Source organism: Aquarana catesbeiana, linkage group LG03 (genome assembly GCF_042186555.1).
Source record: "Aquarana catesbeiana isolate 2022-GZ linkage group LG03, ASM4218655v1, whole genome shotgun sequence".
NCBI lineage: Eukaryota > Metazoa > Chordata > Amphibia > Anura > Ranidae > Aquarana > Aquarana catesbeiana.
Genome location: NC_133326.1, coordinates 529432690 through 529458379, shown reverse-complemented (window position 1 = coordinate 529458379; position 25690 = coordinate 529432690). Strand labels below are relative to the sequence as shown.

Genomic DNA, 25690 nt, shown 5'->3' with positions numbered 1-25690 from the left:
ATAACTGGATGCAGAGTCAGACAAGCCAGGTTAGCAACAGAGGATCAGATATCAACATAAACAGCAGGCAGAGAATGGTCAAGGTGCAGGCAAAGGTTGGCAACAGGATATCAGGCAGATGGAAGATATAACAAAGTCTTTAAGGCAAGCCGAGGTCAGGATAGGAGGAGAGCAAGCGTTGTGAGGATAAGCCGGGTCAAACACAGGAATCAAACAGAGATCACAGGAACAGGTATATGGGGTAAAGCTGCAGATCCGACAGCAATGCACTAGTGCAGCTGCTGCCTTTATATAGGGCATTTGGCGGCGGCATTAATGGCTAATGGGCACGCGCATTTCTGCACATGCGCATATGCGTTCACCTGCAGATGCACGCCTGTGCATGCGTATCTGCTTTTGCCAAGGGCTTTGGCTGCACTATGGCCAGCACGTCCTTAACACTGACCCTCCGATTATTCCCCAACCCTTCCCCAAAGTAAGGACCCCTTAGCACAGACACCCTTCCCCCATAGTACAGACACCCCTCCTCCAGTACAACCCCCCTCTCTAGTATACACCCCACAGTACAGAAACTCCTGCCCCCCCTCCAGTACAGATCCCCCCTTCTTAAGTATACATCCCCACATTACAGAAACCCTTACCCCCCCCCCCTCCAGTACAGATCCCCCTTCTTAAGCAAATACACCACAGTGCAGAAACCCCTGCCCCCCTCCATTACAGACACCCCCTTTTCCTGTATACACCCCAAAATACAGAAACTCCTGCCCCCTCAGCACAGATCCCCCTTCACCAGTATACACCCCACAGTACAGCAACCCCTGCCCCCCTTCAGTACAGACACCCTCCTTTCCCAGTATACACCCCACAGCACAGAAACCCCTGCCCCCCCTTCCTTCCTTCCAGTACAAACACCCCCTTCTCCAGGATAGACCCCACAGTGTAGAAACTCCTGCTCCCCCCCCCCAAAAGTACAGACACACCCAAACCCCCCAGGTATAGACAAACTTTTCTCCTGTATAGACCCTACAGTACAGGAAACGCTTGCCCCAGTCTCTAGTACAAACTCAGAACCGCCTCCCCCCCAACTCACTCATTATTGTATACTCACTGGTCATGTACAGAGAGGGCTCAGAGGGGAAGTCCTGAGAAGAAGAGAAAAGTGATGGACGGAGCAGGGGAGGAGACATGCACACACTATAAGCTCCAGTTGTAACTGAAGCTGCAGGCATGGACTCGCTGGGGGTGCTCTGCGCCCTGAGCCCACCCTTTTTTAAGCCAATTAGAGCCTCAGGCTCTAATCAGGGGCGTAACTACCACCATAGCGACCCATGCGGGCGCTATGGGGCCCGCAGCCGAGTGGGGCCCAGTGAGGATAAGAGCACCGCCGGCACAGTCTCCCAGCCAGGGGAAGAGAGAGGAAAGGAAGAGGCGAGCTGTCCGTATCAGCAGAGAGCTGAATTGCCCGATGTAAGAGCTTTCATTAGAACTTCCAGTGTTCCCGGGGGTCACGTCACATAGCTCCACCTTTTGGCCCGGTGCCTTTGATAGACAGAACGCCGATCCAATGCGGGACATGTGACGTCATCAAAGGCGTCGGGGCAAGAGGTGGGGCTATGTGATGATGAGCCCCGGGAAGACAGGAAATTCAAATGAAAGCTATTACAGCGGGCAATCCCGCTCTCTGCTGATCCGGGTGGCTTGCCTCTTCTTCTGCATAAGTGGGGCTGTATGGGGCACAGGCAGGCCAGGCTATATTGGGCACAGGTCACGCTGTATGGGGCACAGGTCACGCTGCATTGGGCACAGGTCAGGCTGCATTGGGCACAGGTCACGCTGTATGTGGCACAGGTCACGCTGCATTGACACTAGGGCAGCTGTGGGGGGGGGGCTGTTTGCAGGGGGGCCCCATACAACATTTTGCTATGGGGCCCTGCTATTTCTAGTTACGCCTCTGGCTCTAATCATGTGCTTAAAAAAAATCCCCCGTTGATATTCATACGTCCGGCGCCCTGCATGTAGATTGGGAGCCTGGCGCATGGATTAGGGGGAGGCGCCCCTGTAACCCTAATGGAGCGGCTGCCACTGTCCAAGAGGGCACCCTTACATTAAATTCTACTGGCGCAAACTATGCTAGTTTCTCATCACAGGAAATGTGGAAAGCGCTGTGCTGTCAATCAGAGAGAGCACTCTGCTATCTCCTACTATCAGCATGCTCCTTGATCTGTAGCACAGCTAATTGACTTCTTTCACTGCTTCTCTCTCTCACAGTCTGAGCCCTGCCATACAGGCACTGCACAAAGCTAAATACCAATCCAAATTCAGATACTTACACTGCTTATATTGAACAAAAACTGCTTTTATTAATAAATACAGAGCTAAATAAATGTGTGTCTTTTATATATGCCTAGACTTCAGCTTTAATTACAAAGTTATATAGCAATAAAGAGCATCTATACCTCATTCTTTGCCTATAATTCTCCTTTAAGTAGGAAGACTTCCCATCCACTTATGTCAATTGAAAGGTCACTTTGGAAATTGTATGCAGTAGTATAATAATGTGTCTACTGTAATTTCATCAGCTTGCAATATCTTCAATAAAGGTGTAAGCATTAGAGCTATATACTTAAAATCTGTATAGCTCCATTTGTTAAAATAACATGATTTACCTATCTAGCTCAGCCAACGACTCCACCGACAACCACAAGGAGGACAACGCGACAAAGGACCCGCCCAACTGTTAGGAACACTACTCGGCCACCTAAAATGACGAAGGCCACCACGCCATCAGTTACATTTGTGAAAGCTACAACTCTTCTACCTATAACTGAAATAATTTCCACACCCCCACCTACACCTGCCAGAACCACCATAGAAGTACCTACAGGTGAGGAAACTATGGAAATGACCACAGTACCTACAGGTGAGGAAACTATGAAAATTACCACAGTACTTACAGGTGAGGAAACTATGGAAATTAACACAGTACCTACAGCCGAAAAAACTACAACTCCACAGCCTACACCAACAGGATTTACTTCAGCACCAGCTGTTCTAACTACAGTATCATCACTGTCATTATCAAGCCCACCCTACACTAACCCCATTGATGAGACTACCATCGAAGCACAGTCTCTGGGCACAGGTACAACTCTTTGTCTTGAATTTATATTTCATATATATATATATATATATATATATATATATATATATATATATATATATATACTGTATAGAGATACAGCTCATAAAATAATTATTGAATACGTCACCATTTTTCTAGGTAAATATTGCTAATGACATAAAAATTTCACCATATGTCGGTAACAACCCATGCATTTCATACATACACAGAAACCAAAACAAATTAGTTCAGAAATTAAGTTATGTTTGATAAAATAGAATGACGCAGGGAAAAAGTATTAAACGCACTAACTGAAATGTTTTTAATACTTTGTACAAAATCCTCTGTTAGTAATGACAGCTTCAAGACGCCTCCTGTATGGAGAAACTAGTTGCATGCATTGCTCAGGTGTGATTCTGGCCCATTCTTCAACACATTATAAACAGAAAAAAGCTGATTGATATAGAAGACCGGAGACCTATTGCCACATCCACATATGTAAAAGCAAAAAAACTGAAAATTCCTCCTGGACTTTAAAGGCAAGGGTCCCGTCACACCAAGCAAGGGAGTAGAAAAATAAGTATGATAAAAATATAAATTTTATTACAAATATAAAAACTGAAAAGGGTAGACATGCATATCAGAATTTCAAAAATGAGATTCACATAGATCACCATGCAATACAAGGCTGATATTCAAGGTGCGCGATTGGTTGACAAGTGGAACACCGAACCGCAGACAATCAGCTGGAAGATCCCAACATGTTTCGGAATTTATATCAAAATGAAAGTTTCACACTGAGAAGATAGTGAGGCTTGCCAGAGCCGCTCAGTGTGTGTGTGAAACTGTCAGCTAATGTAAGTGCTTGCAGGGAGTGAGATCAGCTGTCAAAACTCAGCGGTGATGTCAGGAGTGGGCAGAACGGAGAAGCTATCAAACACCAGCCAATGGGATGGGGTTTGGGTGGGCCGCTACGTTTATGTGCCCCCTTTTTAAGCAGCTCAATCATTGGCTGGTGTTTGATAGCTGCTCGGTCCCACCCATCCCTGACATCACTGCTGAGTTGTGACAGCTGATCTCTCTCCCTGCATGCAGTTACATTAGCTGACAGTTTCACACACTCTGCATTTCCGGCAAGCCTCACTGTCTGCTCAATGTAAAAATTTCACAGGCAGCGCAGGCTATCTGGGCCATCAGCCTCACTATCTGCTGCGTGTGAAATTCCCCCTCTCCCCTGTCAGTGCTGATCAGTGCTTACAATCAGTGCCACCTATTAGTGCCAATCAGTGTCCATCAGTGCTGCCTATCAGTGCCACCAATCAGTGCTGCATATCAGTGCCAGTCAATGCCACCTATTAGTGTCTATCAGTGCCCATCAGTGCTGCCTATCAGTGCCAATCAGTGCTTCCAATCAGTGCCACCTATCAGTGCCCATCAGTGCTACCAATCAGTGCGACCTATAAGTGCTGCATATCGGTGCCTATCAGTGCCAACCAATGCCACCTATTAGTGTCAATCAGTGCCCATCAGTGCTGCCTATCAGTGCCAATTAGTGCTTCCAATCAGTGCCACCTATCAGTGACCATCAGTGCTACCAATCAATGCTGGCTATCAGTGCCCATCAGTGCTACCAATCAGTGCTACCAATCAATGCTGGCTATCAGTGCCCATCAGTGCTACCAATCAGTGCTGTCTATCAGTACCGCCTATCAGTGCCCAGCAGTGCGAATCATTGCTGCCAATCAGTGCCCATCAGTACTGCCAATTAGTGCTACTAAATGCTGCCAATCAGTGCAACCTATTAGTGCCATATATGTGACGTTACATATCACCGGTACCGGTATTGTGGTAATATTGAAGTTGTGCACTATCAATCAGTGCTGCCTATCAGTGCTTCCAATCAGTGCTGCCCATCAGTGCTACCAATCAGTGCTGCCTATCAGTGCCAATCAGTGCTTCCTATCAGTGCGGCCTATCAGTGCCCATCAGTGCTGCCAATCAGTGCCCATCAGTGATGCATATCAATGCCCATCAGTGCCGCATATCTGTTTCCATCAGTGCGGCCAATTAGTGCTACTAAATGCTCCCTGCAAGCACTTACCATACATTAGCTGGATTAGGTCTCTTCAAAACCTTCCTTAATGAAAAAGACCGGGAGGAGTCGGTGACGTCACTTCCAGTGTCACAGTTACCCGGTAGTAGCGGCGAGGAGGAGAGCCTCGTATTCTCTTGTCTACAATTCCTGTAAACTGCATTGTACAAGACGATCATTTGTGAGTAGGCTACTATTACTTAACAAATCCACTTGTTTTATGCAATTTTGCACGATGAAAGTTCTTTTTCTGCTCTGAGTCACTCCAGAGATCGGCCGGTGTTTTTCATTAAGGAAGGTTTTGAAGAGACCTAATCCAGCAGCACTTCCTTGTCAGGAACATCTAATATTTTATATCTTGAAGGCACGACTAGACCCAGTGGTGGAGGTGGTGTCACTTATCAATGAAAAGTTTTTTGGAGAAGCACTTTAAGAAGCTTTAAAATGATCAAGCCCTTAAAAGGACTATTTTCTTTTGTTTATGATTTTGTTTTAATTCACTTTATTTATTAATTTTAATTTATATCACGGTTGATATGTCATGTGTATGTACATTGGAACTGTTTATATGATTTTCTTTAGAATAAGCGCACCATTCTTCAATTATAAAGTTATTGTGTAGTGCAAGATCACTTTTTAAATGGTGCAGCTGTTCTGGTTGTTTTCAAACACGTTTCTAGCACACATAGCAGCGCTTCTGTAACCTGTATATTAATACTGACACCTTAAGTGTTCCCTTCACTGGAACTAAGGGGCCAAGCCCAACCCCTGAAAAACAACCCCACACCATAATTCCCTCTCCACCAAATGATTTGGACCAGTGCACAAAGCAAGGTCCATAAAGACATGGATGAGCAAGTTTGGGATGGAGGAACTTCACTGACCTGCACAGAATCCTGACCTCAACCCGATAGAACACCTTTGGGATGAATTAGAGCGAAGACTACGAGCCACGCCTTCTCGTCCACATCAGTGCCCGACCTCACCAGTGCACTTCTGGAAAAATGGTCAAACATTCCCATAGACACACTCCTAAACCTTGTAAATAGCCTTCCCAGAAGAGGTGAAGCTATTATAGCTGCAAAGGGTGGGCCAACTCAATATTGAACCCTACGATCTAAGACTGGGATGCCATTAAAGTTCCTGTGCATGTAAAGGCAGGCGTTCCACTACTTTTGACAATATAGTATATACAGTGTATATATATAGATAGATAGATAGATAGATAGATAGATAGATAGATAGATAGATAGATAGATAGATAGATAGATAGATAGATAGATAGATATATTACATGTGCAAGGCACACACACATAGGCGCACACCTATGCTTGTTTAAATGTGCAGCAAACTTTAAACGAGCTTCAACATGCTTTTTCTTCAGCAATCGAGTCTTGCGCGGTGAGTGTGCATACAGGCAATTGCAGTTGAGTGCATTACTTATTGTTTTCTTTGAAACAATTGTACCTCCTAATTCCAGGTCTTTCTGAAGCTCTCCACAAGTGGTCCATGGCTCTTGGAGAACTCTTCTGATAATTCTTTTCACTCCTCTGCCAGAAATCTTGCGAGGAGCACCTGTGGCCAGTTTATTGTGAAATAATGTTCTTTCCACTTCCAGACATGTGGTGAAAATTTCATGTAATTAGCACCTTTAGAAATATATTTACCTAGAAAAATGGTGACGTATTCAATACTTATTTTACCCGCTGTAAATCAAAGTGCAATAGTACAAAAAAGTGCAATCTGCTTGTGTTATAATTCTTGCAATAAAAAGTGACTTATGCTTTTACTCCACCCAACTCCACCTTCCAGGGACTGAACTCAATGTTGTTGATCCCCTGTGCATATGCCTAGGAAGGTCAATACAGTTTTAAATTATAGACTCTCCATATAAGTATTCCGTCGACCTAGGACGTTATTCGACTGGTTTCTCCATACATCAACCAAAAGGAAGCCAGGGAATAGCATTCATAGCGTAAAACCGAAATGTATTTAAAAATTTTATTTAAAAATCCCCCAATAAAATATAAAAGTTGCCACTCATAAATATAGTGCCTCACCTGGCACCAGGAACGATCTGCCAAAAGGTTTATGAGATGCTGCCGCTTCGATCCTCGTGGGAGCTGTTGTGCGTTCCAAATAGCGTAATTAATGCAGTCGGAAATCCCGCCCCTATGTGTTTCATCACATCAGTGATGTCATCAGGAGGTGACATTACCACAAATAAATGCAGAAAATGGGCCCTCTAGGGGCTAGAGGGGCTACTTCCCTGCTAGAGTTCCAGTAGTCAAAAAAAATCTTCTGGGTACAGGCGACTACTTGGCATTGACCCCCATTCCTGCAATTTAATGGCCAATTGCCAGACCTGCCAATGCATACTGCCTGATGGAACAAAAAGCAAAGTGAGTACAGCGATGACCTCATCAGTGCAGTCAAACATCTTCATGGATCAAACAGTCAGCTGGGGGTTGGAGGGTTGGCATGCCAGAGGCCAAGCTGTACCAGTTAACTACAGGGGAGAAAAGTGAGGTCATTGACCTGGTTATGCTGGCTGGCAGGAGAGTCTGGGTCCCAAGAATGGATGAAGAGAATCACACTTTTTTTGAAAAGCAGGACAATCCCCAAACACAGTATATCTCAACTATGCCATTCTCTGTTTGCCTGGAGCAAAGCTTTAAAGTAGAATTTACCCATAACAACTTGATTAAAAAAAAATAACGTTCTTTAGCAGGGAACATACATTCCACATTAATAATTATGCTACTAAATTCAGAGTGTGCTGTAAATTGCCTCCAGCATTGTTCTTGTTTCTTCTTGCTGGAGGCTGCCATTTTGCTAAAGCCCAGAGCCCCTGAGCAGCATTAATTCTTTAGGCTGTCAGAAGATCGGCCTCCACAAATTCAGCACAGTGCCTAAAAATAGAGAGCAACTGAGCATGTGCAGAGCAGGGTGAGAGAGTGTAGTACTGGATATTAAACAGTATAGGCACTTATTTGTAATGGTTTATATAGCTATACCTGCAAAAGGGGCGATCTAGCAGGACTTAATTTTCTCACTAAGGCTGGGTTCACACATGTGTGGTGCGGATTCCAGCTCTGTTTTCTCTGAGAAAAAACAGCTGTTCAGCGGTTCCTCTCTTTTGTAGCTGCAGATCAGTGAGCAAGGAGAGGGGGGAGGTGCAGTGAGGAGAAGGAGAGAATTTGTGTTCAGAATGGAATGCATCTGCAAATCAGATGTGTTCCCATAGAAGATAATGTGCTTGTAATTCGCACCGCAATGCCCAGAAAACGCACGCGTTTTTTGGGCAATGCGCAGTGCGAATGCAATGCACATATGTGAACCAGATGCGTTCAAATGAATGCATTTTAAAATGTCCTGCAAATTGGTGTAAGCCGCATCTAATTCGCATAGGTGTGAACGGGGCCTAAAGTTCCACTTTAGGAACACACAGAAGGATTCAAGTTGGAACGAATGAGTAAACTGTAAAACCTGGGTGGTGTTGGTGTGAATGTGGGTGGAGTTTGGGCGTGTAAGACATCAGTTTTCCCTTTGAGTACTGAGCTCCACCAAATGATACAATCCATTTCCTGCAAAATAGACATTTAAATATTCATTAGAGTATTCATAGCTAGACTTTAGCCAGATACATGACACACTAATGCAACCCTGTAACTATTATTACATTTCATTTTAACCACTTCAATACAGGACATTTATACACCCTTCCTGCCCAGACCAATTTTTAGCTGACGGCCTATCTCATTTCTTGAGGCCCTGAAATGTCAGGAAAGTATAAAAACCCCCCAAATGACCCCTTTTTGAAAAGTAGACAGTCAAAGGTATTTAGTAAGAGGCATGGTGAGTTTTTTGAAGTTGTAATTTTTTCCCACAATTCTTGGGAAAATTAAGAATTTTTTTTCACAAAATTGTCATAATAAGTTATTTCTCATACACAGCATATGCATACTTCCAATTACACCCCAAAATATATTCTGCTACTCCTTCCGAGTATGGCGATACCCCATGTGTGTGACTTTTACACAGCCTGGCCACACAGAGAGGTCCAACATGCAGGGAGCACCGTCAGGGGTTCTAGAAGCATAAATTACACCTCTAATTTCCTAACGACCTATAACATTTGTGAAGGCCCTGGAGTACCAGGACAATGGAATATCCCACAAAATGACCCCATTTTGGAAAGCAGACACCCCAACATCTATTCTATGAGGCTTAATGAGTCTTTTGAACAGTTCATTTTTTTCCACAAGTCTTCGGAAAACGTGGAAAGAAAATTAAAACTTATTTTTTTTTACACAAAGTGGTCAGTTTATAAGATATTTCTAACTCAAAGCATGTATATAGCAAAAATGACACCCCAAAACACATTCTGCTACTCCTCCTGAGTATGGCGATACCACATGTGTGAGACTTTTATACAGCCTGGCCACATACAGAGGCCCAACATGCAGGGAGCACTGTCAGGCGTTTTTGGAGCATAAATTACACCTCTAATTTCCTAACTACCTATTACACTTTTGAAGGCCCTGGAGCACCAGGACAATGGAATCACCCACAAAATGACCACATTTTGGAAAACAAACACCCCAACTTATATTCTATGAGGCATTATGAGTCTTTTGAACGGTTATTTTTTTTTTTACACAAGTCTTCAGAAAACGTGGAAAGAAAATTTAAATCTTTTTTTTTTTTTTTTTTTACACAAAGTTGTCAATTTATAAGATATTTCTAACACATAACTTGTATATAGCAAAAATTATACCCCAAAACACATTCTGCTACTCGTCCTGAGTAGGGCGATACCACATGTGTGGAACTTTTACACAGCCTGGCCACATACAGAGGCCCAACATTGAAGTAGTACCTTCAGGTGTGCTAGGAGCATAAATTACACATCTCATTTCATTTCTACCTATCACACTTTTGAAGGTCCTTGAGCACCAGGACAGTGGAATTACCCACAAAATGACTCTATTTCGGAAAGCAAACACCCCAACGTATATTCTATGAGGCATGGGCTGCAGATAGATACTCGGGTACTCTGATGGCCTGGTGACAGGTATTCGGGTACTCTGATGGCCTGGTGACAGGTACTCGGGTACTCTGATGGGCTACAGATAGGTACTCGGGTACTCTGATGGGCTGGTGACTGCTACTCGGGTACTCTGATGGGCAGTGAGAGGTACTCAGATGGGCTGTGACAGGTACTCAGGTACTCAGATGGGCTGTGACAGGTACTTAGGTACTTGGGTACTCAGATGAGCTGTGACAGGTACTCAGGTGGGCTGTGACAGGTACTCAGGTGGGCTGTGACAGGTACTCGGGTACTCAGATGGACTGTGAGAGGTACTCGGGTACTCAGATGAACTGTGACAGGTACTCAGATATACTGTGACAGGTACTCAGGTACTCAGATATACTGTGACAGGTACTTGAGTACTCAGATGAACTGTGACAGGTACTCAGGTAATCAGATGGGCTATGACAGGTACGCGTGTACTCAGATGGGCTGACAGGTACTCGGGTACTCATATGGGCTGACAGGTACTCGGGTACTCAGATGGGCTGTGACAGGTACTTTGATGGGTGGTGACAGGTACTTTGATGGCTGGTGACAGGTCCTCTTTATTGGGGGGGAATCAGTATGTGATGGTGTGTACTGTAAGCGGTAACAAGATATTACCGCAAACTCCTTCTCACACACGATCAGTGTGTGAGGAGGAGAATCCAGTAACATCTCGTTACCTCGGTTTGTTGACATTCTGTGACTGGCTGTGATTGGACACAGCCGGTCATGTGGTAAAGAGCCAATTTCATTGGCTCGTTACTGCGATCAGGGTTGGTCTGTGTCAGGGTGACAAGCCTCGTCCCTGATTGCCACTCTGTGCGTGCCCTAGGGGCGTGCACGAGCACCGTGCATGTCGGCAGCACATGTGACCCGGCTGTGATTGGACACAGCCGTGGTAAAGAGCCATTTTTTATTGACTCTTTACACAGATCTGGGATGGGCTGTGTCCGAGGGACACTCCTCATCCACGATCGCCACGCTGCGGGCCCCGCAGGATCGGCGAGAAACCGAGGACGTCATATGACGCCCGCCCAGGATGGGAGATCCCATCTGCGGACGTCATATGACTATAGCCCGGTATTGAAGTGGTTAAGCAGTAGAATTTTCCAAATTTGACTAGATATCAGCCTCTTGTACCGTCTTTACAGCAGAACTTGATAAGGTGGTGGGGAGAATTAGTGCAAGAAGAAATAAGGTGTGCTGCAATGCAAATAACATGATCATAGGAGGAGAGAGTAGAGTGACATAGAGATGAGCTTATTTTTCCAGGTCCATCACGGAGTGGGGAAGAGACTAAGTGAAATTGAATTTGCAGCAGGCAAATATCAGATCCCCTTCCCAGCCAGACAGAGCTGTGTTATGTGGTGTGAAACGTAATTTGGCAGGTAACGCAACTACAGGCAATCCTGAGTTACGAACATCCGAGTTGTTAACGACTTTTACTTACGAACGGAGATAGCATGACATCACTGCCGGCAGTTTGCGCTCCGCGTTGGTCCCGCAAATCGCAGAGTAGCCACCTTACGGGACACATCCCACACTGCAGTAATACATGTACTGCACGCCCCACATACAGAACTGCATGCCCAGAAGCGCCCGGAACACCTCACATTGCACAGCCAGAAGCGCCTGGCTGGAGTTACACATAAAAAAGGTACTGTTCCTGACTTATGAACAAATTTGACTTAAGAACAAACCTACAGTCCTAGCTTGTTCATAACTCGGGGACTGCCTGTACCATGTAGGCATTTCATCTGTTTATTAAGCTGGTTCCCTGGACTTCAGCTTGAAAGTAGATGTAAATTCTAATGGGGTGACATTAGATTGCTAAAGCACTGTGTATATTAAACAAGTGCCATTTTGTTTTAACCACTTGTCGACCAGCCCATAGTAAAAATACATCATTACTTTGACATTAAATACCAGGGTTATGGCAGCAGCTAGCTGCCATAACACTGGTATTGTTTTTTACTATGGCTGGTTCTCTTTCACATAAAATTGGTCCCGAGGGATCACTTTTACAAGTGCCAGGAGGGGTGACCCTCCCGTCGTTTCCCGGGCTTACCTGACCCATCGGCTAAGCCGGGAAGTGATCCAATGCGGCCGTTAGCTATGAAAAAAGTGAGACCAAGATGGCCGCCACTCATCTCCATGCCCTTGGAGGACCAGAGAGAAGTCTGACGTCACTTCCGGTTTTAATTACATTAACATTCTCCAAAAAATCTATAAAAGAACTTTTGAAAAAAAAATGTTTTATTCCGCGGTGCTGTTCCGTCACTTCCACCTCTTCGGCGAGCTGCCCCGTTGTCTTCTGGGACCTGTGTGTGTCCCAGAAATCGACAGGGCCATTCACAAAGTGTTGCGCAGTAGGAAAACGGGCAGTGAAACCGCAATCGCAGGCTCCCTGTACAGGTAAGTGTCCTTATTAAAAGTCAGCAGCTACAGTGTTTGTAGCTGCTGACTTTAAAAAAAAAAAAAAATTGCGGCTGGAACACCGCTTTAAAGGTAAATGAGACATTTGTGGTCTTTTTGACCCCAGATTTCTCAAAAAAGAGGACCTGGCCTGCACTCCAAAAACAGCCTTGCATCTATAATTGCAGCGAAAGGTGGTTCTACAAAGTATTGACTCAGGGCGGCTGAATACAAATGCACACCACACTTTTCACATATTTATTTGTAAAAAAAATTGAAATCCATTTATCATTTTTCTTCCACTTCACAATTATTTGCCATTTTGTGTTGGTCTATCACATATAATCCAAATAAAATACAATTAAGTTTTTGGGTTGTAACATGACAACATGTGGAAAATTTCAAGGGGTATGAATACTTTTTCAAGGCACTGTAAACTCCAGAGTGAAACATTTCATTTTGGCAGCATCAAACTGGTGGTATAAGCCCACATTCCATATAGTATACCAAGCTGACTGACTGGCAATCAGCAAAAAAAATAGGGTTATACGTTCTACCGTTAGGTAGCATAATCTGTTCAGCTCTCCATATACAGTATCTCACAAAAGTGAGTACACCCTTCACATTTTTGTAAATATTTTATTAAATCTTTTCATGTGACAACACTGAAGAAATTACACTTTGCCACAATGTAAAGTAGTGAGTGCACAGCTTGTATAACAGTGTAAATTTGCTGCCCCTTCAAAATAACTCAACACAGCCATTAATGTCGAAACCGTTGGCAACAAAGTAAGTACACCTCTAAGTGAAAATGTCCAAATTGGGCCCAATTAGCCATTTTCCCTCCTATTTTCCCTCCCCAGTGTCATGTGATTCGTTAGTGTTACAAGGTCTCAGGTGTGAATGGGGAGCAGGTGTGTTAAATTTGGTGTTATCGCTTTCTCTCATACTGGTCACTGGAAGTTCAACATGGCAGCTCATGGCAAAGAATTCTCTGGGGATCTGAAAAAAAGAATTGTTGCTCTACATAAAGATGGCCTAGGCTATAAGAAGATTGCCAAGACCCTGAAACTGAGCTGCAGCATATACAGCGCTTTAACAGGACAGGTTCCACTCAGAACAGGCCTTCCCATGGTCGACCAAAGAAGTTAAGTGCATGTGCTTAGCGTCATATCCAGAGGTTGTCTTTGGAAAATAGACATATGAGTGCTGCCAGCATTGCTGCAGAGGTTGAAGGGGTGGGGGGGGGGGGGGGGGCAGTCTGTCAGTGCTCAGACCATATGCCACACACTGCATTAAATTGGACTGCAAGGCTGTTGTCCCAGAAGGAAGCCTCTTCTAAAGATGATGCAGAAGAAAGCCTGCAGTTTGCTGAAGACATGCAGACTAAGGACATGGATTACTGGAACCATGGTGAAATGTCCTGTGGTCTGATGAGACCAAGATAAACTTATTTGGTTCAGATGGTGTCAAGTGTGTGTGTGTGGCAGCAACAGCTGAAGAGTACAAATACAAGTTTGTCTTGCCTACAGTCAAGCATGTGGTGGGAGTGTCTTGGTCTAGGGCTGCATGAGTGCTTCCGGCACTGGGGAGCTACAGTTTGTTGAGGGAACCCTGAATGCCAACATGTACTGTGACATAGTGAAGCAGAGCATGATCCCCTCCCTTCAGAGACTGGGCCGCAGGGCAGTATTCCAACATGATAACGGCCTCAAACACACCTCCAAAACGACCACTGCCTTGCTAAAGAAGCTGAGGGTAAAGGTGATGGACTGGCCAAGCATGTCTCCAGACCTAAACACTATTGAGTATCTGTGGGGCATCCTCAAACGGGAGGTGGAGGAGGGCAAGGTCTCTAATATCCACCAGCTCCATGATGTCTTCCTGGAGGAGTGGAAGAGGACTCTAGTGGCAACCTGTGAAGCTCTGGTGAACTCCATCCCCAAGAGAGTTAAGGCAGTGCTGGAAAATAATGGTGGCCACACAAAATATTGACACTTTGGGTCCAATTTGGACATATTCACTTAGGGGTGTACTCACTTTTGTTGCCAGAACATTGTTTAGACATTAATGGATGTGTGTTGAGTTATTTTGAGGGGACAGTTTACAGTTATACAAGCTATACACTCACTACTTTACATTGTAGCAAAGTGTAATTTCTTCAGTGTTATTACATGAAAAGATATAATACAATATTTACAAAAATGTGAGAGGTGTACTCACTTTTATGAGATACTGTATGTAGCACTTACCCCCTAAGGAGCTGCTGATAAATGTTTGGGTCTGCACTCTGCCTCTCAACCTCAAGAAAATGGACTCAACCCCCTTGGCACAGCTGTATAGTAATGTTAGTGTAAGACCCAATAGTAAAGAGAAACACGGCAATGACACACTATACTGTATATTTACCGTCACCTTGGTACTTCACCAGCTGTATTAATAGATTAATAGTCTCACACAAATTGTAAGTTAACCACTTTAGCAGTTTACTGAAAGAAACCCGTTTAACACAATAGGCACAGTGGTAATTCAAATATGAAGAATGAAAGTAAATCACAATCAAATGTGTACATGAAACCCAGAACTCAATGGTCACCTGGAGAGTATATGCAGACAGGCAAGGAGTGGGACTACTGTCCAATATGATAAAGCATTGATATTGAGCACCATCCCACTCTAACCTAGAGCACACACCAAATTGGCAGCGAAGTATTAAGTACAATGCATCAGTGCAATACAATATATTCATCTATATCATGTACTCAAGGGCTCCCCCTAGGTTGCAATACACTGTCCACTCTGTAAACCGAAGTTGTGCTGCTTTATAGAAAATGACAAAGTCTCTTGTCGTCTTCTTTCTTCAGCTAGCTTCAGCTAGACCGATCCTCCTGCTCCATCAGCAGGGCAGTTCACAAGGATCCCTCTGGGGCAGGTGATCCTCTCTCCGCTGTAGGCCGCAGGCGCTCTCAGCCCTGGGCACACACACACAGCCCTCCTGCTGTGTGTTGAATGGCATCCGGAGAGAGAGAAAACGTGCCACGCCTGTCCCTTTTATATGCTTACCCAGCAGGCTGTTCTGTGGCTTGGCCTTGTGGGTAAGTCAATTGGGCATTGTGGGTAAGTAGTTTCAGAGAGAGTTAAACACATGAGTCACTTGAACATTGAACTACATTTTCCTTAATGCCTTGCAGCGCTGTTTAATAATTGTAAGAAAAGTCCCAACAGCATTAACATCAAAAGGACACTAGAGGGAGCCAAACTCTTACTTAAAGAACATCACATTACTTAGCATGATAACTGGTCACAACACCTGCGCTACATACTCCCCCCACTTGAACTCTTTGGTCCCCAAAGACAGTCAAAGCTTGTGACATGTTATATGCCTTTACCTTCAAGTGATGACACAGAACTGACAGAGGAGTCTCCCACCAATTATCGTAGGAAGGGGGGTTGTTCTGTACACTTGATACTGACATCAAAGTGTCCTGTATAGATGTGCCAAGGGGGTGAGATGGGGTTGCCCTTCACCAAATATGTGGTGAGCAAGTCAGGTTCTCTTGAGGGGTGAGGATAATTTCTTTGGAACTCTCATCCAACACCTCACAGGTCGGTCTCTTGGATTGGGAAATGACTCTTCGTTTTCTCTGATTCACTGGCTCAGACACGGTAGGCTCACTAGCCTTCTCTTTCTGTTCAACTACTTCTGCTTTGGATTTTTCTGCTTTGGATTTTTCTTCATCCACTGTGGAAAAAGGAGACACTTCCAACCCTTCTTCTGGCAGTGAGGGTAGAGGGTCACATCTGGGGACAGCAGGGGCTAACAGCTGCTTCACCAGATCTGTGTTGGTCCCAACGATTAACGAACTTCCTGTGGACCCTGGCAGCCAAGGGCAGACAAAGGCCAGTGTCTCAAAGTTCTAAGGCTCCCCAGCCCTTAGTGGATCACACGACAACTTGATCCACAGATATCCATCACAAGGGTAATCTTCTGCTTGAATGCCCTGGATCTCTATATCTTCCAACTTTTTCAGGGGCATGTATGACAAATACCTCTTGTAAAAGTCTTTGGTCAGCATGGTAACCTGGTCACCTGAATCAAGAATGGCTCTGGTATAAATCCCTTCAACCAGAACAGCCACTACAGGCAGAGGGCCTACCAACTGGGCAGGAGGCCTGTTGGAAACATCTGGTACAGTAGGTTGACGTGACTGAACTCGTGCTTCCTTCAGCTTCCGATATTGAGGGTACCGTTTCTGCCGTCATTTTGGATGCCGATAGGCACTTCTCACTGAGATAGCATAAACTGCAGGTGTTCTCCATTGCTCCCTTTCAGGTTCAGAGAAAGTTCTTCTTGAATGCCCAGATCTTCTCTCCATCCTTGAGTCACTTCTCTGAGGTCCCCGCCAGTCTCCTGTCTCTCCTCGTGGACTCGGACATATTCACTGGTAGTGACATACACCTCCACAGTTTAGACAGACATCTTGATTTGTAAGCCTCTGGCTGGACAGCTCAGTACATTTTGCTGTCAATTGGTTCATCATCTCCGTCATCTGGGACACTTGCATCCTCAGTGCGGCTATCTCAGACATGAGATCCAATGACCCGGTCACCATTTCCATCATCTTGGACATCTGAGTGTTCAGACCCCTAATCTCTGAATCTCTATCAGCTATGTGGCCACCCTGACTCCGACAACAGATTCAGACTTTTGACTCTTCTTTTCCCTTTCCATCTCCATGTTGGTGGCTTCATTGATTTTCTCTATGAGTACCTCATCTGGAATGGAAGGGTCATCCAAATACTGCTTTAATTGGAACTTGATGTGGTCACTTCTCAGTCCAGTACCCATTGACCTTAAAGAACTTCTTTTGTATCAGCTCAGTCCCGTAGTGTTCATCCGAGCCTTCTCCTTGTGAGACACACAACAGACGGTCCTTTAACTCAATAGCTCTGCACAAGAGATTCTGGGGAGTTTCCGTACTATTCTGTGCAATGTTTATCAGTTGATGGTACAGTTCAGAAGCATCTTCCTCTTTGTAGTAGCTTTTTAATATTCTCCTGAGTTGTACTAGGGTCAGTCCATTTTTCATTTCCAGCATACCTCTGAGACTCAGGCCAGGACTGATTGCGTTGACCACAGCTTCCACAATTTTGGATTCAGGATACCCTTTGTGGAATCCCATGTCGATCTGGTGCAGAAGGTTTGTGTAGGACAGCTTGTCTTTCTGCTCCTTCTCACCTATCTGACCTTCAATCTTGAAGTCCTTCCTGATTGTCACCTCCGGCAAGTTACCACGGGGGAATCTCTGCATGGCTGCGACTGATCTTGGCTTTATATGACTGCCACTCAAGTCCTTGCATGTAGTACTTAGCTCTTTGATCTGCTCCGCAATTATTCTGGAGGTTTTCTGGAACGTCTTCTGTATATTGTGACATTGTTGCTTCAGATCGGCTAACTGTTGTCCCGGTTGGGAACCTTTCTGGTGGGTCCTGGGTGTTTCAACAACAGCTCTCTTCTTCAAAGGGGGCCCTAACCCACTTTTGTTCGGAGTTGACCCAAAACTAACTTCCCTTATCGCTAATTCTACTTGTCGAGAGCTGGTAGGGCTTTCACCTGGTCCCTCTGGGTGTGTCAGGTAAAACTTGGTTTTGTTAGATAGTTGCATACTGGTGCCTTTGAAGTTTTCAGGGACCCACTTTCTCCACTCCAACAGTGCAAAAGTGCGGGAGGTCCCACAATCTGGTTTGATGGTAATCACCCATACCTTTCTGTCTGGGGACAGTGCCTTTACCACTTGACTGACTTGTTCTTCCTCCCAAGCCTCTCCTGGGAGCTCAATTGCCACTCTCGCATCCTGGTGTTTGTAGGGGTGACCTCTGGGGGGGTTGATTGCAGAGTCGCAGAAATCCCGGACAAGCCCCCACGTGTAGCACTTACCCCCTAAGGAGCTGCTGATAAATGTTTGGGTCTGCACTCTGCCTCTCAACCCCAAGAAAATGGACTCAACCCCCTTGGCACAGCTGTATAGTAATGTTAGTGTAAGACCCAATGGTAAAGAGAAATATGGCAATGACACACTATACTGTATATTTATCGTCACCTTGGTACTCGTCACTTCACCAGCTGTAGTAATAGATAGAGTCTCACACAAATTGTAAGTTAACCACTTTAGCGGTTTACTGAAAGAAACCTGTTTAACACATTAGGCATAATGGTAATTCAAATATGAAGAATGAAAGTAAATCACAATCAAATGTGTACATGAAACCCAGAACTCAATGGTCACCTGGAGAGTATATGCAGACAGGCAAGGAATGGGACTACTGTCCAAGATAGGTTACTGTCCCCCTAGGTTGCAATACACTGTCCACTCTGCAAACCGAAGTTGTGCTGCTTTATAGAAAATGACAAGGCCTCTTGTCGTCTTCTTTCTTCAGCTAGCTCAAGGTATTGAGCTAGCTGAAGAACAAACAGGCAGCAACTTGTAGAAGAAATGACATGCTGATAATTGTGCACTCGCACATGTAAAGCGCTCACAATGCTTCTTCCTTAATGAGGGATGCAACTCAGCATTAACTTTGCAGTACAGGGAAGGCAAACCCTGAAGTTCCACTATACACGGTCTATGGATAAATGAGATCACTTCTGTGGGACTACAGATCCAGGCTGGAACTAATTGACACAGTCACAGTGTAATATATTGATCTGGGCAGGTGCCCACTCACCACATCAGGCCCAGCTGCTTGTTAGATTCCTTCCTTGATATCTCAATCCCGATCCAAGCTTGCGTCGTCACACCGCACCGCTCCTTCAGATAGCAGGTGACTGTAATGCAGGAAACCTCAAATGTTCTGTAATGCAGACCGATCCTCCTGCTCGATCAGCAGGGCAGTTCCCAAGGATCACTCCGGGGCAGGCGATCCTCTCTCCGCTGTAGGCCGCAGGCCCTCCCAGCCCTGGGCACACACACAGCCCTTCTGCTGTGTGTTGAATGGCGTCCGGAGAGAGAGAAAACGTGTCACGCCTGTTCCTTTTATATGCTTACCCAGCAGGCTGTTCTGTGGCTTGGCCTTGTGGGTAAGTCAATTGGGCATTGTGGGTAAGTAGTTCCAGAGAGAGTTAAACACATGAGTCACTTGAACATTGAACTACATTTCCCTTAATGCCTTGCATCGCTGTTTAAGAATTGTAAGAAAAGTCCCAACGGCATTAACATCAAAAGGACACTAGAAAGAGCCAAACTCTTACTTAAAGAACATCACATTACTTAGCATGATAACTGGTCACAACACCTGTGCTACATGTATATTGGCAAAAATTACATTTGCAGCATGGTGCCAGGGTCTTTTAATACACAGAGTGGAATAATGGTTGTGGACTAACTGATCTTTCAAAGATTCTGATCATTTGAATGTAATTTCAGGATAACTTTTTACATATTTAGACATTGTATCAACTGCGTCTAAAAAGGTACCAGAATTTTTTCATGATTTGATGGACTTGATTATGCTGTCCAGGGTACCGCGTAATAAGTCTTACGCTTTGACTATTGGGTCGACATTTTTTATTATGTATCAAAGATTCTCTGCATTGGTGATTTGTTCTCTGATATGCCTTTTAAGGGATGACCTGCTATATCCCCTATTTAATAAACGCTCCTGTAAGGTCTTTGCTTCTATTTCAAAAGCCTTTTGTTTAGAGCAGTTTCTTTTGAGACGAACATATTGACTATAGGGGATGCTAGAGACAAGCGGGGCCGGGTGGGAGCTAGTGGCATACAAGATGATATTGCCCGATGATGGTTTCCTATAAGGAGTGGAACCTAAGGTACCATCTCCATTAACATAAATTTGGATGTCCAGGAAATTGATAACGCTCTGATTATATGACATTGTGAATTTTATATTATAGCTCTTGTCTTTTAGAACCTCTAAAAAGGCTTGTAGCTCTATTAGGGAGCCTGTCCAAGTGATAAAGATATCATTGATTAATCGTCGCCATATCAATATTTTACTTAAACCATCCAGTATGTCATCTCTTGAATAAAAGGTCCCGCTCCCACCCCCCCCAGGTACAGGTTTGCATACGATGGGGCACAGCGAGTCCCCATCGCAACCCCCTGCATCTGGAGGTAGTGGGAGTGCCTGAACATGAAAACATTGTTTGTTAAGATGGAAATGACAGAGATTTTGGTTTATAGAGCTGGGGAGGAGAAAAACAAATCTCCCCGGAGGAGCCATCCTGTGGGGAGGACAGATCATCATTCTCAACCTCACTGAAGGTGGCTCACCCAGGGGGTTGCCCTCCTCCCAAAGCTCCATTAAATCATTGAGAGACTTTATGTCCTCCAATGTAAAATCCTGCCACAAATCATTAGAAGAGCGTGGCTTAAGTGGATCATAATTTTTGTCATATATAAACTTGTACATAAGTTTGCGAGCAAACAAATGAACATCCTTTATCAATTCAAATTGGTCAATTTTCTGTGTTGGACAGAAGGTCAGAGCAAGGGACAAAACCTCCATCTGATCATCGGTCAAAGGGTGGGAAGAAAGATTAATTACCTTAAGTTTGCTTGATTCGGGGGTGTTTTTGATTTAAAAGTTTCTACATCGGGAACCTTCTTAGGGTCCAGTGCTTGTGGTGAAAAAATGGGGGCTGTGCGCAAATCACCCACTATTGTGTTGGTGTTAGATGGGCTTACCTTCGAAAGATTAGGTGCTTGGAAAGAAGTAGAAGGTGCTGTAGCCATATCACCAGAATTGTTAGAAAAGGTTTGAGAAGGTGCCATGATAGAGGTGAAGGAACGAGAGGCTTTCCGTGTTCATGCTCAGTTTGAAGTGCGTTTAGGTACCGACATTTTAAGGCCTTCACCCTCATTTTTCCGTTTTTGTGATCCTTTCATACCAAAGCGATGATGTATAGTAACCTGGGAAGATGATATAGAAGACAAAGAGGATCTGTAGGGTCATTACCTGAATTTGCTTGGTGACCAGAATTTTTTGTTACATTTCAACGTTTTCTTCCCCCTTCCTGGGTCTATTTATAAGCTTCATTCAAATCATAGGCCAATTTGTCCCAGGTGAATTTTTTCTCCTTATTTTTTAGCAGGTCACCAACATAGGATTCCAAGTGTGATTTCAATGTCACCTCACGTTGGCTAAAGGTGGAGTTTGAAGTCAAATTTGCATTATCAGTGTACAGTTTTTCAATTTCCCACCATCTCCAACTCCTTGGAGTAGTGTTAACATAGTAAATCGATCATCTTGAATGAGCATGCTTGCAAATTATTTTCCCATTCAATTTTGAGATCAGACTTCATCTTTTTAACATTTGGAAAGATCTGTATTCTGAGACCCCATGGGGAGATTTTTCCATCTATGTATTTTTGTCAGGGCAGTTTTCTTGATGGTGACAACAGTGGACCATATTTGTGCAATGTGTAAGCCAACCACTCGTAGTCTCCATCAGAAGCTTTTGTGACCGGGTGAAAACACCTCATTACATTTGGGAGACAGAGACAGCACGTTGTCACCCTAAACGGGAAAGACCCAATCAAGGATCTTTATGGCTGAATCCACAGGTATTAGTTTTAATTAAAGCTGCAGATTTAAAAATACTGAAAATTACTTTTGAAATTACATTAAAATATTAAAACTTTTATGAGATGTTAATGATTAGGCTTACATCTACTTTAACTGGTCTTAAAAGCATGTATAGTTTATCCATTACAGTGAGCAAAGGTCTGCTTGAGGTGAATTAGAGGGTCATAGTTTAGATCTAGAAGAAACACTTTCTGTAAAGAGTCATTTATTGCTGTGTTACTTCTGTTTAGTTGGATAATTTTGGTGATTCCATTTCAGAACCATTCGTAATTTGTGATTTTTCTGAAGAAATTATTCACCACCATGAAGCATTTGACCATCACAACCCTAGAGATACGCTTCCTTCACAGCTTGCGCCCAGTTCCATCGAAAACGGTAATTTGTGTATTGATTGTGTGGACACAGATTGTAGGGAAAATCTTCAAAGCATCCACTAGATGGCAACAGAGACTCTGATTCTGCATTTCATCTGTAGAGAGAGCGTTCATTTTTTTGTTATTTTCTGTGTCCCTGCTATAGAGATTCACGATCTATATTTGTCTTAGGGACAATTTTTACTAGGACAGAACACTTGGGAAATTTTAAATTTTTTAGAGTTGTTATTAGAATAAGAGGTGGGGGTATATCTTCTATTAGGGACACCCGTTCCAGTGACAACTATCTAAGGTAGGAATTACCCTCACTTTGTAGAGATTTCCTCTCACTTCCTGTTGCATCTTTGGATGACAGGAAGTAAAGAAAAATCTTCCCAACAGCACACAGAAAAAAAAAAAGCTGATAGGAGTTTGAACTATTTCCTTATGCATTCAAAGCTAAACAGATGTCAATCCACGAAAAAAAACATGACACAGTGCATGTTGAGAACACACAAAAGCACATACATTTTTACAAGGCAAACCCTGAATCTGGCCTTATAGATCAATTCCCATCAGTGCTTATAAGTATGATCTGTCAATAAAAAAGAGATTGTCTACTGTTGTAGACTTTGTTCCAGTTTAACATGCTTAATATACAGAAAGTTCTAATGTGTATGTATATATATATATATATATATGTATATATTATATATTTTTTTTTTTTTTTAGGTAACTCAGACCTCATCTCAGGGAATATGGCAACAATGGGGAAAAAGGTAATCATAAAGTGGACCTATCACTTTTTCATGTTCATACTGAAGTGACTGGCCTCAGGTGATACACAGAGATCCCCCTGTTTATCGTCTTCTGCTTATCTTTTTAGCCATCTCTTCTCCAGATCTGTTCAAAATCCAGAGAATATACACAGCTTTTCTGAGCTTTTCAGAAGCAGGGGTTGGGGATCTGATGTCACACACTTCACAGCTCAGAGAGGAGAGATCTGTGTAACTTCCGAGCTGAGTGGAGAGAAGGGACACACTCCCTCGCACAGCACCTAGGGAAAAATGCACAGCTGAGGCTGTCAATCACAGACTTTGTACTGCAGGCCTCTCTCCCATCTCTTGGAGCCAGAAAAAAACTTTTAGCAGCGAGTCACGCACATAGCAAAAGAATTCGACAACAGAGAGAAATTACACTTAGTGCTTAGGATTGCGGCAAGTACTTACTAGAAGCATGTGCTTTGTTAATTTTTCACATCAGAGATTTACAACCACTTTAAATGTGGTATAATAGGCTCAAATCGCACTTCAAAGAATTGCATGCGATGTGAACAGAAATGGGGGGGGCGATTCCTGTCCGAATCGCATGAGATTTCCCCCACCACACCTGTGTGTGTGTGTGTGTGTGAACCCAGTATAGAAAGGGAAGCACCATCTATTGCAGCCATGGGCAGTTTATTAAAAATGTTATAATAACTCACATTAAAGTACATATCTTGTCAAATCCAACTCTGCATAGTGTCCTTATTCCGCCAGTGATAGAAAACCACGGCCGCTGGAGGTATAGGTGGTCCGCCCCCAAGCTGCAATCATTGCTGCCCTATACTCACAAGGGTCCCGGAACTTTTCCTCCAGCCCTCTGAGCACCTCCAGCGGCCGTGGTTTTCTGTGATTGGTGGGATGAGGAAACTATGCAGATTTTGATTTGACGAGATATGTACTTTAATGTAAATTGTTGGTATAACATTTTTTTATAATCTTCCCATTGCTGCACTACATGGCACTTCCGTTTCGCACTGGATTCCTGTTCAAATCGCATGTGATTCCTTGCAGTGTGATTTGAGCCCATTCATTTTGTACGGTCTCAAATCACAACGCAAAGGTATTGGTACTTGGTATCGGCGAGTACTGGTACTCATACCCGCTGATAAAAAAACGGTATCAATGTGATGGTATTTATGAAGATGTAAAGGCACTGAAATATCTACTGAGACTCAATTTTTTTGGATGTCCTGTCAGTTTCTGAAACTATATTAAAAGTTTTAACATAGGTTCAGAAACTGAAGTGAAGTGAAGTGAAGCTCCCCCTTCTTAACGTCTGTGGATGATTTGTTTGCTGAGAGCTGTATGGTGCCTGCCTGGAGATGATGTCCATGTTTTGAGTCTTTACGGTGTCCCAGTTCTGATGTTAGCAGTAAAAGTGCTAAACAAAGGATTTGCAGGATTCTTCACAAAAGGCACTCCTCACCTCACACACACTGAAAATATCACATATGTCAAAGGAAGATGGAGATATACTGTGGGCTTGTCATATGCATGAGACATTTTTTGTTTCAATATCAGATTAATTCTAGGACAATTCAACAAAGATATCAAACCCTAATGGGTTTACTTCCTCTTTGTTTCCCTGCAAAGGTAAAGCATAATGGGCTACTATGCATCTCATAGTAGCCCATTTTGTGTCACTTACCTGACACAGGAGCCTGCTCTGGCATTGTGACTGGCCGCAGCAGCGATGACGTCACTGCGGCGCATGCGCACGGGAGCCGTCAGTGAAGGCATGATCACCTTCACTAACGGCACGCTCAGTGCGCCTGCGCCATTGTCTATGGCGCGCATGCGCCGTAGACATCGGTGCACGTTTTCAGGAAAATATCTCCTTCACCTTGTAGGTGAAGGAGATATTTCTTGCACCTACAGGTAAGCCTTAATCTAGGCTTACCTGTAGGTTAACGTGGTCTGTAAGGGTTTACAACCACTTTAATGGCTGTGTGTTGAGTTATTTTGAGAGGACAGCTGTTATACAAGCTGTACACTCACTACTTTACATTGCAGCAAAGTGTCATTTCTTCAGTGTTGTCACATGAAAAGATATAATAAAATATTTAGGGGTGTATTCAGGGGTGTACTCACTTTTGTGAGATACTGTATATATATATATATATATATATATATATATATATATATATATATATATATATATATAGGCCTTCCAAAAGCCTTATATTTTTGTTTAGT

At 43.8% G+C, this 25690-nt stretch overlaps 1 protein-coding gene across 2 annotated transcripts in view; it reads left to right on the top strand.

The window, feature by feature from the left end:
- LOC141132650 (uncharacterized) overlaps positions 1–25690 on the top strand; it is an 81684-nt gene that overhangs the window by 42021 nt on the left and 13973 nt on the right. The window contains exons 3-5 of one of the 2 annotated variants that reach the window (XM_073621271.1): positions 2675–2884; positions 22576–22692; positions 23403–23449. In XM_073621271.1, coding sequence (XP_073477372.1) covers positions 2675–2884; positions 22576–22692; positions 23403–23449 — 374 coding nt within the window. Of the gene's footprint in view, positions 1–2674; positions 3143–22575; positions 22693–23402; positions 23450–25690 lie in introns of both variants that reach the window. The other variant, XM_073621269.1, reaches the window with a different exon arrangement.